A 17,595-nucleotide genomic window follows, 5' to 3' on the forward strand; every position below is an offset into this window, starting at 1 on the left:
TTTCCTTGGATGATGTTTTTGGTACCATGTGTATTACCAGACTTCGCAGTACAGAAATCCAACATATTATTACTACTGAAACTAGGAACACAAGGACTTGGAGTTGGAGATGTAACTGGCATAACTTAGCTATGGGGAGACCAATTAGGTACTGATTTTCCATTTGATGTATGAAATTCACCATTACTTAGAAGACCGTAAAAATAAGCCTCGCTTTAAGATGATCAACTATTGAATTATTATTATGATTTACTTCAGATGGGTACAAACTTTGTTCCCTCTTGTTCTCTGACTTCTTAAGTTGTTGATCATATTGATTACTCATACCTGATCTTTAATCTCCTTAATTATTCTACAACTGCTGATCCTCCCCTAAAAACCAAACAAGAAAATGAAATTATTGAAACCCGACCATCGTATAGAACACGTTGCAACATACATATAGAGAGTGACAGTCATTCAAATAGATCAATCTATAAGAAAACCATAAACGATTTCATGTAGATTTTAGCTAACATTATCCAAAACAGGTTGGCTGCACTTGAATTTCTGTATGTATTATATAGTGGAAAACAATACTACTTTTCATGAATGGATTAACTCTTGGTTCTCTAACACTAACAGAAATGGTTATATAATGCAGTGGGCTGCGTTTTGTAGTATTATAACATGGCACATCTGGAAAGCCAGATGTAATTGGGTTTTTAGAAAGGAAAACAGAATAATGCAACTACGGCTAACACCATAGTAAAATTCATAAATAGTGTCGCTACCACTAATAACTCAAGATACAATTTATTTCAAATAACCCAATGTTTGATGAATTCCTAGGTATGTGTACTTTGGAGAACAGATCTACGATAGCAAAAATGTGTTACACTATTAACATTTCTCTGACCATGATAGATCATATTTCATCATCAGGCATTGGATTAACTTTAACTGATTTTGCAGGGTATACAATTGAAGCTAGGGAAAGTACATGTAATTCTACCAACAAAGAAGATCCGGAGAAGAAAGGTGCTAAAATTGCTTTCCGGTGGGCAACACAATGGAGTGGTCATGAAGTAGCTTTTCAGAGTGATTCAATGCCTACTTTGCTGCTGCTTAAAGGAATGTATATTGAAGCAAGAAAACTGAGATACATTATTAGTAGTGACTTCCAAAGTATCAATCATGAAGTAGTGAACTTTAAGATTTCAGAACTTATTTTTTGTAACAGATTAAATGTAATATATGGGAAGCTGATACTGCGGATTTTTGTAATATCTATAACCTCCAACACAGATGGACATGAATTGATCTAGGAGGCTTGCTTAACTCTTATAATCATCAGTTTTTTAATGAACCCGTTCCTTGGTCGAATTTTGATCCGATCTTGGTAACAAACTTTGAATTGTTATGTTAGAGGGTATCTTCCTCTTTTTTATGAAAAAAAAACATTATCCAAGAAAGAGAGAACAAATATTGAATGATTCTAGGAATGTTATATTTGATGTATATTTTCTTTCCTTTTTAAATATTAAAATTAGATTTATTTAAAAGAAAAAAATAATTTTATTAAACAGAAAACGTCAGTTTTTGAGGAACCAATAAGGTTCTTTTGTTTTACATAAGTGAACTCCAAGTAACATTTTGGAATCTTCACAAAAGGTTGAACCAGGCCCACAATATCTACAAATTTATAGCTACTCATAGATCCCACGGGTATAAAATATCCGAAAATGATACGTATACCGATTTTACTCCCGACGGAAAATCCCGCGTCTAACAAACCTCGGGCCCATATTAACCCATTTATAATCTCGATGTTAAGAACGTTCCACTGGGATGTTGGATTGCCAATCGGGAGTAATCGCAGAATTTGGACGCGGTGAGTGTATCGCCACTATAACCTAGAAAACACCTAAAAATTCATGATGTGTCATACTTATCTTTACACGTTCTCATCAGATAAATGAATGATATTAGTATTTTATTATGAGCCGTTATATTCATGTAGTTTCCCTATCCGGAGATTTTTTTCTTTTCTTGTTTTTTGTTTTTTTAGAAAAGATATTATTTGGGCTTTTTACTAAAGTGACCATGTTTTTGTAGTATATTTAAGAAACTGGCCGTTATTTCAAATCTTTTTATAAAGTGGCCGATATTGACAATTTCATCCCGTTTTTTAAAAAAAACGGGTAACTGCAGTTAACCGTGTATGTGTCCGTTATTCTACTTAAGAAAAGACATGTTAACCCCTCTTTTGAACTAACTCGGTCGAACCTAGTTAAACGGTACCAAGAGACTAGCTAGGTTACTACCTAGTTAAACCATGAGCGATTCATGTTCTTCTTCCTGTAACGTGTTCTTCCCCAAATTGAATCATTATCAAGAACCCTAATCAACCAAAGCTCTTAAGTCTTAACACATCACCAACAGTCCTACCACATAAACTCTAAATCATCCATCAATCACCTAAGACAGAGAAATTTATTCACTTCTCCCTGTCTTTTCTCTGCCAAAATTGATCAAGCTATGATATTCTCTCTCTGTCAATTTATCATTGCAAATTTCGAATCATCAATTCATTAAAAACACAACTATCCGCATCTTGAATTAGTAAAAAAAATTCATATATGATAAAACCCCTAAATTTCTCAAGAACCCTAATTAAGAGAGGATCCCCAATTTAACATTCAAAAATCCTAATTCATGAAATTAAATTCAAACAAACATGCATAAGATGAATCAACACAAACCCATTGTCTCAAATTGAATCAATTAATGAATCATCAAAATCGTCAAAAAAATATATAACTACCAACTTACAAGAGATTAAAAACAATTGAGACAAAGAAGTTCTGCTGGTGGTAGATCGTTCAATTCTCACAATATTAGAAACTCCAAAACAATCCAAACTTCCAACCTATATCAGAAATCAAAACCACTCAATTGAAGAAGAAGATGGAAGAACTTTCTGCAGCTCTCCTCCTTTGATTTCTGATATCTTCCCAAAACTTCAAACATCTTCTAAACATAGTACTATTGATCTTTTCCTCTTAATTTCTTAAAACTTCAAAAATCTTCTAACTGCTCACCAACTACGTCTCCTTCTACATACTACAGCTCTCGCTCTCCTCTGCTTGAGATTTTTTTTTCTGAAACGAAAATAGGGTGGACACAGTAAAGAGATATCTAGGGTTACTTAGGATATGGTGGTAATTTTGACGGGGATAATTGACTAAATCAAAGTGGTTGACCATTTTGGTGGATCCGGTTGGAAAATCTAACGGAAAGGCCATTTTATAAAAGAATTTGAAATTCTGGCCGGTTTATTAATTGTATGCTCGGAAGCCGATCAATTTCTTAATTTGCCCATATTATTTTCATTTGATTTTGGGGCAAAATATCTCCGTTTTCCTTTTTAGGTCCATTTATCTATAAACGCTAAATATCTAGGCCTTAAATATCTTCGTGCTCTTTCCACCAGAGATACACAGAGCCGAGAGAGACAGAGAGATTGAAAGAAAGAAAGAAAGCACACGCTCTTTCTACTTTCTTCTCTCTAAGGCTAAGCCTGTTTCCTTACAGTTTGTTTGTGTTGGGTCTGGGTTTCTTTGATTGCAAACCTAATAGGTATTTGTTGTTATACTTTTTGGCTTAATTTATTAAACTTTGTTTATGTGCAAAGATTTTAATTTTGAAATGATTTTAATGTTTTAATGCAGAAGGTTTGATTGTGAGGGATTAGTGGGTTGTTTGAGTAAGCTCAATAGACATGAAGAACTGGAGGAATTCAGTTGAGAACAACCAAGGTTTGTTTTAGAATTTGCCACTATGTAATGGTGAATTTGATGTTTTGGGCCCTTTATTTTAAGTAAATTATTGAGGGTTCCCAAGTAGTTCTCACTCTCACAGGCAATACCCCCTCAATTGCCAACAAGTTACACAAGTCACTGATAAAATGAATTTTTCATTGTTGGGAGTTATTTGGTGATTAGAGGTTTGGAGTCTGTTCAGTTACATTATTTGTGCCAAACCTCTAAGATCCGGAAAGAGAAAACAACAAGAATTTGATATGTGCTCACTAGCTGGTTGCAAGAATGCTTCAACCAGCATTGGGTAAGCAGGGCATAAGACTGGACACGTGGTCCCGTTTTGTTGTGGCGTGTTTAAGATCTTTTTTTGTGTTTGCTCTGTGCTAGTTAAACTTTGTTGCTAATGACGGTGCTAACAGAAGGGGTTTTCTTTTTAAGTTTCACATCTCTGCATACAAGTCATGTATATTGTAGTGTCTTGATGTTTTGTCCTTTGGTCTTGTGAATTTATTATGTCTAGGAGGATTGAGAACAAACGAGAGAAATTTAGTGGCTGAGATGATTGAGGTGAGAAAAGTTAGGACTGCGTTTATGGTGGAGAAATGTCGAAACAGGAATGAAGCAGTCATGTGTCCCAAACCACAGAGACAAAATATAAGGTCTTGCCGACTATACTTATTTCTCTGTTACTAAATGATGCCTGCTTGTTTTATTGGTTGAAATGTGTTCGCAATATATAAATAAACTTTTACTGTTAAGTGAAGTCTACATTATCTCGAATACAACTCACATTGGCTGAATAGTTGCATTGCTAAAACTGTTTTTCTTTAAAATCAAAGTGGTGCTGGTTACACCTAGTATAAATGCACCCAGACACCCAGTAGTATTTCTTAGTTATCTGTTTACACCTGATTAGGAGAATTCTTGCTTGAATGAGATTCAATCTCAGCTTAAATGGGTGAGAACCAAGATTAATTGAATTATGGCCTAGAGGCTAGTAGTAGTAGATGACGGTTATCAATAGTTAGGTACATAAATTGTAATCTGTCAGAACTCAGTGTAATTTAAGGGCTTGAGCTTCTATATTGGTCAAAATATATATAAAGCTGATTTGTTCAAAGCAACAACAGTTTCCAAAGCCACCGAACTACCGGTAAACAATGCAGATGGTCATGCCGATTCTCCCTTTGTAACAACTTGGAAGAGGTGACAGGAAATTTAGTTAGTAATTGATTCTATTGATTGTAAATGCTAGAATAGAACTCTCCCTTCTTTATGCTCTGAATGCACTTCACTTCTTATTGTAATTACATCTCACTGTAAATTGATATGAATAATAATGCGACTTTCAGGCCTTGGGGGGGGGGGGGGGGGGGGGGGGGGGGGGGGTATGCCGACCAAAACATAGCAGGTCAGCTTTCACATATCTTTGCGGGCAAGGTTTGTTATCTGCTACCCATTTTTATTTCTTTTTATGATTCGTAACCAGAGTTGTGTTGGCTAACCGTGCTTTTTGCTTCCAGCAGGCATCCCCGCCATTTTACTCAGGTTCTCCTCCTATCCGTTCTAGTAACCCTGTAACCCAAGATGCCCGTTTCCGTGAACAGAGGGGTCAAGCAAACCCTATTCGTGATTTTTGTATAGAAAGTTCAGAAGTTGATCGGATTCGAAGCATCACAACGATGGCCTGAGACAATTTTCCCACGCATACCACCACACCTACGTGTTATCTGTATCAAGTGAGCTTATTCGGTTTTTGTAACTGCGAAACTGTAGGATTCGATTATCATGTATAAAGTTTCATTTCTTCAAGTTAGTTTACCTTCCTTCAAAACTTTGGTTTTGTTAAGAAGTTATGTAAATCCTGTAGCTTTTCAGGCCTTCATTATACAATGAATCGGAAACAAAGAGTTTCTGATCTGAGAATGGTTGATGAATAAATTTTATCTTTTTGGTACTATTAGCGTCTGAATTTATTAATTTCATTTTCCAAAATCCTTGGAAAGAATAATCCAATTCACTTTCTTCCCGGTTTACTATCGATTTGCATGGACCAGAAGTGCTGCTACATACATATCCATGCTAAGTTGGTTCGCCCAAAAACGCATCACTAAGTTGGTTTCGAAGGGTTACAACGACTCTAAAGAAGCCAGCTTCCTCAAACAAAATCACTACTGTGTTGTCCCCTCCCAGAAATACCAGCAACTTCTCCAAACTCCAGTTTTGAGCCATCAGAGTTGAGAAGATATTTCAATCTTTTACAGAGTGGCCTCTATGAACTACATGTTCTGCCTTGTAGTTTCAACCCTAAAAATGGAAGCCGAAACTGTAAGATTGCTAATGATTCACTTGGATGTAATTCTAGTATTTACACTCTACTGCAGACCAAAATAGACAAAAAAATTTTTTGCATAATGGAGGTGCATTTCTGGTTATAGTGGGGCTGTTTAACTCATTGGGCCCAAGTGGAGACCTGCAACAGACCAGATATGGACTGGAGAATACATGCTTTATTCTGCAAGGTTCACATTTGAGTTAAACAGCCCACTAAACTTATACACAGATGGTAATACAAACCTCAAATAAGAGAATTCAAATGCTAATGAAACAACTAGCATAAACAACTCATGAAGATAGTAAGCAAAAGATAAAATTCACATAGAACAAGTAACTCGATGGTGCTTGTTCACATCAACAACAACCATGAGTGTTTCTCAAAACCAATTTCTGAACATTTCAATGCAACCACAAAAGCAATATAATATTCGCAAAGAGTATAAGGTTAATCAAGAACTAGCACCCTTTCACGTGAAGTCCAACAAGCACCTTCTCTAATTCGTACGGAGATAAAACATAATATAAGGAACACACCTAAGCCTGCAATTAAACAATCAAACACAAGCGAGTGTCTGAATGTATTGAAAAGAAAAATTGGATCGACCAAACTGGTTTGAATGACCTGGTGCCAGTCTATGAATTTCCTTGAAGCTCTTGTCCTGTATATCATAAGAAAAAACTTTATCTTGGATTAGTAACACAATCTTCGAAGAATTGCTTTCTACTTCCTCTACCAGCAATACATCAAAGTCAGGGGGCCGTGGGTACAAAATGATCAATTCTTGGGGAGAAACATGATATTTTACATTCCATCCCGTGTAGTCAGTCTCCATTTCCAAAACTTCAAAACTAGAAAGTGAAGCAGGACTGACAATTAGATGCAAGTGACCCCTACACTCCCCGAAGAATTTAACCATCACTCTATCCTCTACCTTAGGAACAGAACGGTAGTCTGGCATTTTCATTCTTAATTCTTGATCAACATTGAAATAAAAAGAATTCCCTTCTATCGATGGGTCAATCCAGTGCAACGAACCTTTCCAAAATACTCCACTTTTATAGAGGAAGCTACGACGAGGTGCAGAAAAAACATCTCCATAAAGCTTCCAAGTAGCAGTTTCAGATGAGTATATCTCCAATTGAAGATCCGCATTGGTATCAGAATCTTCAGGTTGTTTGGTGAACCAAATGCAAACAACTTTGTAGTGTGGTGAACTGTGTGGATCGTATGCCAAGCTGACACTAGAATACCCAACGAAACCCTTTTCTTTTCCCTGAGATCCACACACAATAGACCGAAATTGTTTAGTAAAAGGATTGCAAACGTAATAGGTGCGCTCCAAGAAACTTGCTCTAATGCTGCTACAACATATCAGACCATTGCAAGATTGGTCAATTCTTATACCTTTCGGATCCTGAATAAAATCTAGGGTTTCAAAAGGGGCAGCGGATGAGGAGGACCCATCTAGCGAAACGAATTCCAGTTCCGGTTGATTTGTATGTAAAATTAGCCCATTGACTGGATGTGGGTATTGATGACAATGTTCCCTAGCAAAAAATGGATCAGATATAACGGATCGCCATTTTTTGGAAACGAGTTTGAACTGAAGCAGAATTTTAATTGGTAAACGCGACAAAATCTGTATCAAGATATCAACACTGCTAACTACAAGAGAGAGTGATGATGGATTCTCATGAGGATTCATCACACAAGTAGAAATTGGATTCATCTCTTGAACAGTAAATAATGTAAATCAACAAATTCTAAATTTTGGAATCCAGAATATACCTCTCAGTTGCATCAAATCATTTACTTTGAAGCTCAAGCGATCATTATTTTTGCAAGCTCCATACATAAGAAAACCCTAACTGTCGTTCCTTCCTTTCTGATTCAACTTCCATCGACCCCAATTTAAGAAAAATTGGGAAGGGGGTGTTCGAGTCAAGTCAAACTGTGTCAAGTTCGGTCAAGCCAAGTCAATACTAAGCTGCATAACAGCCGCCGCAACCATGTAGCCACGGGGAGAATGCCAATGGCTCAAATGATCACCCACCCGGAGGCCAGGGCTTTAGCCCTAGTAATAGCTTTAAAATCCTAAATGAGTGGATTTAGGAGTAGTCTAGCACCAGTGTTCTATACTATAAAATAAAAATAAAATGATCACCCGCCGACCATTTCAAAGAAGCATATTTAAAAGAAAAAAAAACAATAACAAATTAGGTGTTGACCACTTTCGAATTCAGGTCATTGAAATCATTATCCAGTAAATTTACGAATCACTAGTATCATGATCCCATAGTTTTACATAGTTTTAGTGAAAAATTAATTTTTCATCAGAGCTTTTCTGCCCGTTAGAAATTTCAAAAACATTTTATAGTTTTGTAAAATACGTAAAAAATACTTTTACAACTCCAAAAATCATAAAACTTGGTGGGGTGAACAATATATATGTCTACTAGTTGTAGAAAAAAGCATTCAGCAAAACTCTTCTTGAGCTTAGAGATAAACCCGAAACTCTAAAACTCAATATAACTTTAAATTTTGTTCTTTCATTGGTTTTGTAAATTATTAAAAAAAATACTTTACAATTCCAAAAATTACGAAATTTAGTGTGGGTATCAATAAAGATGTCTAATACATCGTGTTAAAAGGATTTTGTTTTATTGGCAGCAACTTGGTGGATGAATCATGTTGAGTAGCATGCGGAACAAAAATGATAGAGGCACGTATTAGATACGATGTCCTAAAGACAATATCGCACGCTACTCCTCTAAACCGAGAGATGATATAGCTTCATTGGCGAGTTACCTCCAGAATATAACTATCGTTAGCGTTCCTTCTTGTAGGATACAAGAGAACGTCCTAAGAACTTGCAGTGCAAAACAACTCAGTGAAACCACCTTGTTTCACACAAATAACTCATAGAGAAAAATGGAAGAAGAAAACTTGTTTTCTGTATTTTTCTACTATTCTGTTTTTCTATTAAAAACATAGGAGTTAATGTTAAATTGTTTTTCTCTCAAAAATGAAGTATTTCTTTTTGTTTCTTTTTGTTTTTTTTTTCTCTTTTAGCTACTGAAAACATGAGAAGAGTTCTATCTTTTTCTACTTTACCCTCCTTTTCTTATATTGTTTCAAAAGTTAAGAACCATGAAAATAATCTCAACGTTGGAAACAATAAGGATAGTCTCATGCCACAAAATAAATGAGAAGATTCTTTTTATTGATAAAAGAAATGTCAGGCATGCATTAAACAATGACAAGGAAAAATGTGAAAGCAGGTTTTGAAACACAAGACATTGTTTTACCTATTCACAAAATAGGACCAGGAATCTGTTTCAACAACTCTCTTTATTGGATTTGTAGTAGGGACAAAAAGGCAAGACCTGCAAAACACAAAAAAAATACTCGGACGCTCAAGTTAGAAACAATTTCATGCAGTGCTTATTGAATTTGTGGGAATAAAAAGGCAAGACCTGCAAAACACAAACAAGAAACTCCGACGCTCAAGTTTGAGTTAAAAATATTTACCTTTTTAATTTAAACAAAATTCATGCTCAAACGAAATCTTACTTGCATGACTCTACACTCTAACCCGCTCAGGTTTGTCTACATAACCTTCCTATTGTTCCTCACTTGACCTGTATACCAAATTTACGGGAACATTTTAGTAAAAAGTATCAAAATTATGTTTCTCCAAGAACCAAATAGGTCTAAAAGCTCAATGTACTTTAGTGCAATCAGACTATTAATAGAAAACAAAACTAGTCATAAAAACCCAAGGTGACCATACTTGTGGTACAAAAATCCCACTCAAATGTTGGGATCCATTAAAACTCCATCTTAAACAAAAGTGATACAAAAACCCCAAATTTTTAAAAATTGAAAAAAAAACCCAAATTTCAAAATCGGTTTCATCAAATTCTTTGGGGTTTTTGTGTTACTTTTGTTTTAATGGTTTTTTTTTGTTACTTTTGTTTTGATGGTTTTTTTGTGAATGGATAGTGACACCTTTGGGGTTGTAACTCGCGGACCGTTTATACTTTCTATGGGAGGAAATCACACTCTCCCATCTTTCAAAAAAATTGTGCCTAAAGTGAAAATATCACTTGTCTTGAAACGGAGGGAACACATCGTTTTATTAGTTGCAATGGAATATAAGTTGATGCATAAACCAAAATATAGTTGGTTTGCATAATAGATATACATTAAATTTTTGAAAATTGTGCCTAAAATAAAAAACACCTCCGAATTTTTTGTAAAAACTCTAAATTTGATATTGTCGTTTGTACTCATTGCGTAGATATTTTTATAATCTTTTCGACGAAATAAAATTTGTAAAATTTCAAGGAACGAATTTTTAAATATGTTATTTAAAGTTTGCTTTCCAATTATACCTCTTAAAAAATAGGATACACAAGGACTTATAGTAATCGGACTAAAAAGGAAGGACAAGTTAGTCCTTTCATTTTTGATTGATTTTTTTTGTTACAAACACCAAAGCCAATCTTTTGTGTAAAATTTGACAAAAAAGTCATACCTCACATTGACACAAAATCACCATATATAAGATCCTCTCTCACTTCGTTTGGTGGGCCCAATTAAGATTAAGCAATATTAAGTACATGTTGGAGCGTCATTCCAAGTTGATCCTGAATTACATAGTTGTTAAGAAACTGAGGGTGCATATCCATCCAAATGTGTGTTGTTGATACGTGTCTGAGGGATTGTGTTTTGTCAATTGCAAAGTTGCCAGAACATCAGTTGTTTGATTTGCTTCCCTATAGAAATGGAATATCCGCAAATTTGGTATTTGGTGCACTAAATACTTGATTTTGTGGATGAGAGGTTGAATGTGCCATGGTGGAGAAGTGTTAGTGGTGAGGTAGTATACGAGAGCTAACGAGTCAGATTGGATGATTAGGGATGCGGTATTCATGGTGCAAGCTTGTTCAACCCAATTACCATCCCTCTTGTCTCAGTCATTATTGCTAAAGTAAATCCAAGTGGTTCAGCTATCGTACAAACCATTTTTTTGTCTTTATATCGAAGCACCGCTCCTGCTCCAGCAAAACCTGGATTATATCGTGATGCTCCGTCACAGTTTAATTTAATGATACCCTAGGAGGATGGATCCATCCCACTGAAGAATAATAGTGATGTGATTGGATGTGTCAAGCCTCGGGGCTAATGATGGATGATGATGTTGACATTATTAGAATTTTGTAGCTTCTTTTAGAGATTAAAAACATGGTGATGTTTGGTGGTTCATAAGTATGTTGGAAGCATAATTTGTTTCTATGATTCCATGTGTGCCATTAGATATAACACAGGTGGATTATGAATTCAAACGGTAGCTTGGTGTGGGTGAATAGGATGTAATAGATTTTGGACATTGGTTAGAGGGATAATGGTCAGAATATTTTTGGCGCAGTAAAATTCCTATATGTTCCCGCACTAGTTTAGATTCAGGGCATAAGCATAACAGGTGGGATAAGGTTTCTGGAGACTAGTTGCAGGCTTGCAACATTGACAAATAGGGGTTTTTATGATTCGTCTATGATGAAGTAATTCTTTAATAGGCAACCCATTGTTTAGAGTTTCCTTGTAAAAATTTGGATTTTTATATTCAACTAGGATAGTCTCTCCAAAATCACTCATCCCCTCATGATTTTTTCTAGCCATCCATGGTAGGCAAACTGAAACATTAATTGCTTCATAAAAGAAGTGCTACGAGCTAAAAAAGAAAAAGCTTCTGCCATAGTTTAGATTACTAAATTGGTGGAATTTTAATTTTGCCAATATATTTTAATTCAATTAAAGAAAAAAAACAACCTTGTTATAGGGGCGGTAAGGAAGGAATGGTAGAGAGGCGGCATAGAATAGTAAGACAAAAATGGTCATTAGATGGTAATTGAAGTGTCCCTTATCAAATGAAATATGAAAATGACCAATTTACCTTTATTGTTAATAATCAAGATTAGTGATTGATAATCAAGTTTAGTGATTGATAATCAAGTTTAGTGTTTGATAATCAAGATTAGTGTGATAACTAATTTTCACTTATAATAAATCTAAAATCAGATTTTTAGAGTTATGAAAATTAAGAAAAAAAGTTTAGAGGAGAGGAAAAAACTTATGTGATATTTGTGAAACCCTAGATTTTGATTCACTCAACCAAAATGAGTGATTTCAATGGCAACTTTGAGGTGGGTGATCAAAATTAGTTCCCATTAGTTTTTTGTTGATCAAATAATCTAAAGTATGTAAAAAAACCAAATTTTTAAAATTTGACGAAGAACATACGATTGGAAATAAGCTAGTTACCAACCGTAACTTCTAGTTACGGTTCGAAAGGTATCCAAAATCAACCGTACCTGCAAATTTTGAAGAATATACGGTTGGTTTCAACCCAAAACGAACCGTACCTTGAAAAAATTGAGAATTAGGTTTACGTACGGTTGGTATCGGAACCTTAGTTACCAACCGTACCTGGGTCCGGTTGGTAACTTAAAGCACATTACCAACCGTATATTGGGTTCGGTTGGTAACTTGATGCAGGTTACCAACCGTACATCACTGCTTCAAAAGTTCTTAACATTCAGGATGATGTACGGTTGGTAACCTGCATCAAGTTACCAACCGGACCCAGTATACGGTTGGTAATGTGATTTAAGTTACCAATCGGACCCAGGTACGGTTGGTAACTAAGGTTTCGATAGCAACCGTACCTAAACCTAATTCTCAATTTTTTCAAGGTACGGTTCGTATTTGGGTTGAAACCAACCGTATGTTCTTCAAAATTTGCAGGTACGGTTGGTATGTGGGTTATTTGCAACCGAACCTCACATGCAAAATTCATTTTCCAGTTTCAATTTCGATCCAAACCCCTAATTTTTCATACAAAACTAACTTAAATCAAACACAATAAACTAAACCCTAACTGGGTTTAATTGAAGAGGACGATAAAAAATCAATTTTAATGGTGGTGGAGAGGAGGAGAAGAGAGATGAAGTAAAGTGGAAAAAAAAACTGTTTTGCTTTTCAGTTTGAATTGGGTTAATAATGGGGAAGGACAATTCAGTATTTTCAACCACAAAAGCAAGGATAAACTAGTCCATTTGAGGTGAAAAGGATAATCTAGTCAATTAACAACCTCCATAGGACACCTCCTGACCAATTAAAGGGACATTGCTATCACCCTTACCACCCCTCTACCATTCCTTGCCGCCCTATACCAAGCTTGAAAAAAAAGATCTATACGGGAATCATTTTTGGAAATTTTTTTTGGGAAAGCAATAAAAAGAATGACGTTTCCTAATTCCTATGTGTTGCCACGTGTGAGACATCGATACTTATTATCAGAGAATGTGAAGCATCGGTACTTATTATCCTAACGTTTTTAGGGGCCACTCAAAAGAAATTAGGGGTCAACAATCAAACAAAAAAGGTCACCCAATCCTAAATTGTGTTCACCCCTTATCTCCCATATTTCGTAATGACAAAATTACCCTTCGATATTCGGTAGTTTGAGCAGGATTCGGGTGATAAAAAAATTTGAGGGATTTTTTTTTTTTTTTTTTTTTGCTTTTTCGAACTTTGGTTCAACCATAATCGGTAGTAAAGTGTGTTACTTTAACTTCCGAATGTATATTGGTCCCAAAATGAGATTTTTCCAAAATCCTTTAATTTTCGACTTTGGTACAACCATAATCGGTAGTAAAGTGTGTTACTTTAACTTCCGAATGTATATTTGCCCCAAAATGATATTTTGCCAAAATCCTTAAATTTTCGAACTTTGGTACAACCATAATTCGGTAGTACATTGTGAGTAGCTCCGAATAGACAATCGTAGACGACCAGAATCGGGTAGTAAATTTGACTTCCGAATGTATATTGTCCCCAAAATGAGATATTGCCAAAATCCTAAAATTTTCGAACTTTGGTACTACCATAGTCGGTAGTAAAGTGTGTTACTTTAACCTCCGAATATACTAAATTTTTGAATTTTAGCACTACCATAATCGGTAGTAAATTTAACTTCCGAACGTATATTGGCCCCAAAATGAGATTTTACCAAAATCCTAAAATTTTCGAACTTTGGTACTACCATAATCGGTAGTAAAGTGTGTTACTTTAACCTCCGAATATACTCAATTTTCGAATATTAGTACTACCATAATCGGTAGTAAATTTGATTTCCGAATGTATATTGGCCCCAAAATGTGATTTTGCAAAATCTTAAAATTTTCGAATTTTGGTACTACCATAATCGGTATAAAGTGTGTTACTTTAACCTCCGAATATATTCAATTTTCGAATATTAGTACTACCATAATCGGTAGTAAATTTGACTTCCGAATGTATATTGGCCCCAAAATATGATTTTGCCAAAATCCTAAAATTTTCGAACTTTGGTACTACCATAATCGGTAGTAAAGTGTGTTACTTTAACCTTCGAATATACTAAATTTTCGTATTTTAGTACTACCATAATCGGAAGTGAATTGTGTTAATAAGTGATGCTTATTATCTGCCGATTGTGTTCATGGCCTCAAATTCAAATTTTCAAAACTTAACAAAAGTTTTAAAATTTTATACTTTCACAATCGGTAGTTAATGATGTTCATTATCTATCGATTGTGCGTAACTTTTTGTACAGAGAAATTTAATTTTTAGAATCAAGAATAATCGGTAGATATCGATCAATTTACCTACCGATTATGGTTGATGTTCTTAAGAAACGAAGAACATCAACCATAATCGGTAGGTAAAGTAGATTATTATCTACCGATTATGTTTCTGCTAGTGTAAATCCAAGAACATCAACCATAATCGGTAGGTAAAATAGATAGTTATCTACCGATTATGTTTCTGCTACTGTAAATCCAAGAAAATTTTCGGATCAAATTTTTGATTTCAAGTAATCAAATCCTAATTTTGAATCACAACTACTATCATCTATTCGTTTTGTTTGTTGAACTCTTTTTTTTTTTGATGTTCTAAGTTTCAACTTTAAGGTTAATGAATTTTGGGTTTTAATTTTAAACAATCAATCATAACATTTGCTTGATCGATGATCTTTGTTTTCAATCAAAATTAAAATGATGGAAAAAATTTCAATGGGTGGAAACGAGAAGAAGAAGTAGAATGATATGATTATGAAAATAAAGGATATAGGTTTAGATTTAGTATAAAGGTGAAGGACAATATAGACAATTTTTTATTTTTAAGACATCCCTTAACCTCCTTCAGTGGATGGGAATAAAAAGGTGGTCCCTAATTCTTTTTGAGTGGCCCCTAAAAACGCTAGGCTTATTATCATCACTATCCGTTTTTACATAGACGAAGTTAGGTATACCTATAAAAACATTTGAATATGTGGCATGGATCATAGATGTAGGGTGGTGCCAGATGGGGTCTTAAACATTTTTTACACCACCTATGAAACATGAAAATAACAACATTTACACGAAATAAAAAACAAGAGGGACATTGGAACATTAAAGTTTCAGAGATTCGAACTCTGTCTGTGACATTGGACTATACAGAAAATAAAAATCAAGAGGGACAAGAAGAGGAGAGAGAACTTGACCTCTTTTGCAGAGTGAATATAGGATGAGTATATAGGATTAGGAATAAATCGTTTTGACCCAAGAATTTCTCTAATAGAGAGGTGGAATGTGCACCCCGGTTTTGATGGGTGCACAAATTTGAACTCGATGGTCTACAGCTTTATTATTGTTCCATACAAAAATACATACATGTATATAGAAACTTTTCAGGATACTATGAAATTTTTGACATTTTCTATAATTATATAGTATTAGATATAGTAGAAGATAAATCATCTTTTTTTTTTTTTGCTAAGACAATAAATTTCATTCCAAAGATAAAGACTACATGTTTAGAAGAAAGACAAGTTTATCGTCAAACCATTCCTACATTACATTGTTCCTTCTAAAATGCATGGATGCTTTATCAGCTAAAGATATAAAAATTCTGTTAATCTAATCTTGAAAAAGGAAAATTGCTTAAAGAAATTGACATTCATCTAGAATTGTTTGACTAAACCAACACAGTTGGTTGTTATTATTGTTCAAATAAGCAATTTCACTCTTGGCATCATTGTGAATGCAGAAACTGCTAATGCCTTTATCTTCCATCAATTTGATTCCTTCTAGTATGGCAATGCATCGTGCTTCTTTAGCTGTTCTTGCTACTCCTTTGTTGAGTTTGCATCTTCGAAGGTCCCTGCCATATCAGTTAAAACAAGCCCATAATCTGCTTCATTAGTGTTTTGCCAAATCTTGCATTACAGTAAGGAATGCTACACAAATCAGGCAGACCATTGTTGTTTGGGACCTGAATAGGTAAAGGTGGACTAGCTGGTTGATTATGAGCCACATGCATACAACGATTTATGCCTTCTATCAGTTTCATAGAATATATTGTTGACAATGTTAATCGGCATAGCAGTTTTATTTTGGAAAATCCGAAAACGCCTATCTCTCCATATACACCAAGCTGTGACAAATATCGCCTGCTTTGTTGCTAAACTATGACTACTCTTCAGCCAATCATCAAACCATCTTCTTATGTCAATATCAAATTTTTCCTCTTCCCTAAAAGAGGCAAGATGACAAAATGGAGTGTTTGCCCATACAGATTTTGCATATGGGTAGAATAAAAGTAAATGTTCAGTTGTTTCAGCTAAGTTAGCATCACACAAGAAACACAGATCAGTTTGGGTTCTATATTGCATGAGTCTAGCATTGGTTAGAAGAATATTTTCTATACATTTCCATATAAAAAAGTTATATTTTGGTTTAGGGTGGGAAAGTTCCAAAGATCTTTGCATGTAGGTTGACTATGATGGGGGTTCTGCATGAATTGTAGCTCACCTGCAAGTGCCTTATAGGCTGTTTTCACTGAGAAATCACCATATCTGGTATGCAACCATACTAATCTGTCATTTCCAGTGAGAGAATTTTAATCCTAAGAATCTTTTGAGCATTTTATATAGTGAAGAAACTATTAATAAGTTATACATTCCATGTCCTGGTACTAGCTACAATGAAATCAACAACTAGCATGTCAGGGTTGGGGTAAATATGACAAAGTGGAAGAGATTCTTCTGGTATCTGATTGTCTGTGAATGCATGAATGCTTAGTCCATTTCGAACTTCCCAAATAGAGTTTTCTCTAATGATTTTTATACCAACTTTTATACCCTTCCATAACCAAGATGAATCTAATGGTTTCCTAGCATGCAAATAATGATTTTTTTTGAAATACTTACATTTCAATATTTTAACCAAAAACTCACTCCGCGAGTGAATTAGAGCCCAGGAAAGTTCGACAAGCATTGCTTTATTAAAGATTCTTAAGTCTTTAAAGCCCAACCCACCTTGCATTTTGTGAGAACAAGCATTACTCTTTTTTTTATAAACA

At 34.8% G+C, this 17,595-nt stretch overlaps 1 protein-coding gene and 2 long non-coding RNA genes across 3 annotated transcripts; 2 read left to right on the forward strand and 1 right to left on the reverse strand.

Annotated features, from left to right (window-relative positions):
* Positions 1 to 3,478: 3,478 nt before the first annotated feature.
* LOC113345984 lies at positions 3,479 to 4,600 on the forward strand. The gene is made up of 3 exons (XR_003358350.1): positions 3,479 to 3,621; positions 3,714 to 3,800; positions 4,324 to 4,600. It is a non-coding gene; the product is annotated as an uncharacterized LOC113345984 (long non-coding RNA).
* Positions 4,601 to 5,181: 581 nt separating this feature from the next.
* Positions 5,182 to 5,763, forward strand: LOC113345989. The gene is made up of 2 exons (XR_003358352.1): positions 5,182 to 5,243; positions 5,330 to 5,763. It is a non-coding gene; the product is annotated as an uncharacterized LOC113345989 (long non-coding RNA).
* Positions 5,764 to 6,415: 652 nt separating this feature from the next.
* LOC113345991 (F-box protein At5g07610-like) lies at positions 6,416 to 8,015 on the reverse strand. Its single transcript, XM_026589617.1, has one exon. The coding sequence runs from the start codon at positions 7,868 to 7,870 to the stop codon at positions 6,695 to 6,697; it is 1,176 nt and encodes a 391-aa protein (XP_026445402.1). The 5' UTR covers positions 7,871 to 8,015; the 3' UTR covers positions 6,416 to 6,694.
* Between the last annotated feature and the right edge of the window lie 9,580 nt (positions 8,016 to 17,595).

Source organism: Papaver somniferum, unplaced genomic scaffold (genome assembly GCF_003573695.1).
Source record: "Papaver somniferum cultivar HN1 unplaced genomic scaffold, ASM357369v1 unplaced-scaffold_85, whole genome shotgun sequence".
In the NCBI taxonomy this organism is placed as follows: domain Eukaryota; kingdom Viridiplantae; phylum Streptophyta; class Magnoliopsida; order Ranunculales; family Papaveraceae; genus Papaver; species Papaver somniferum.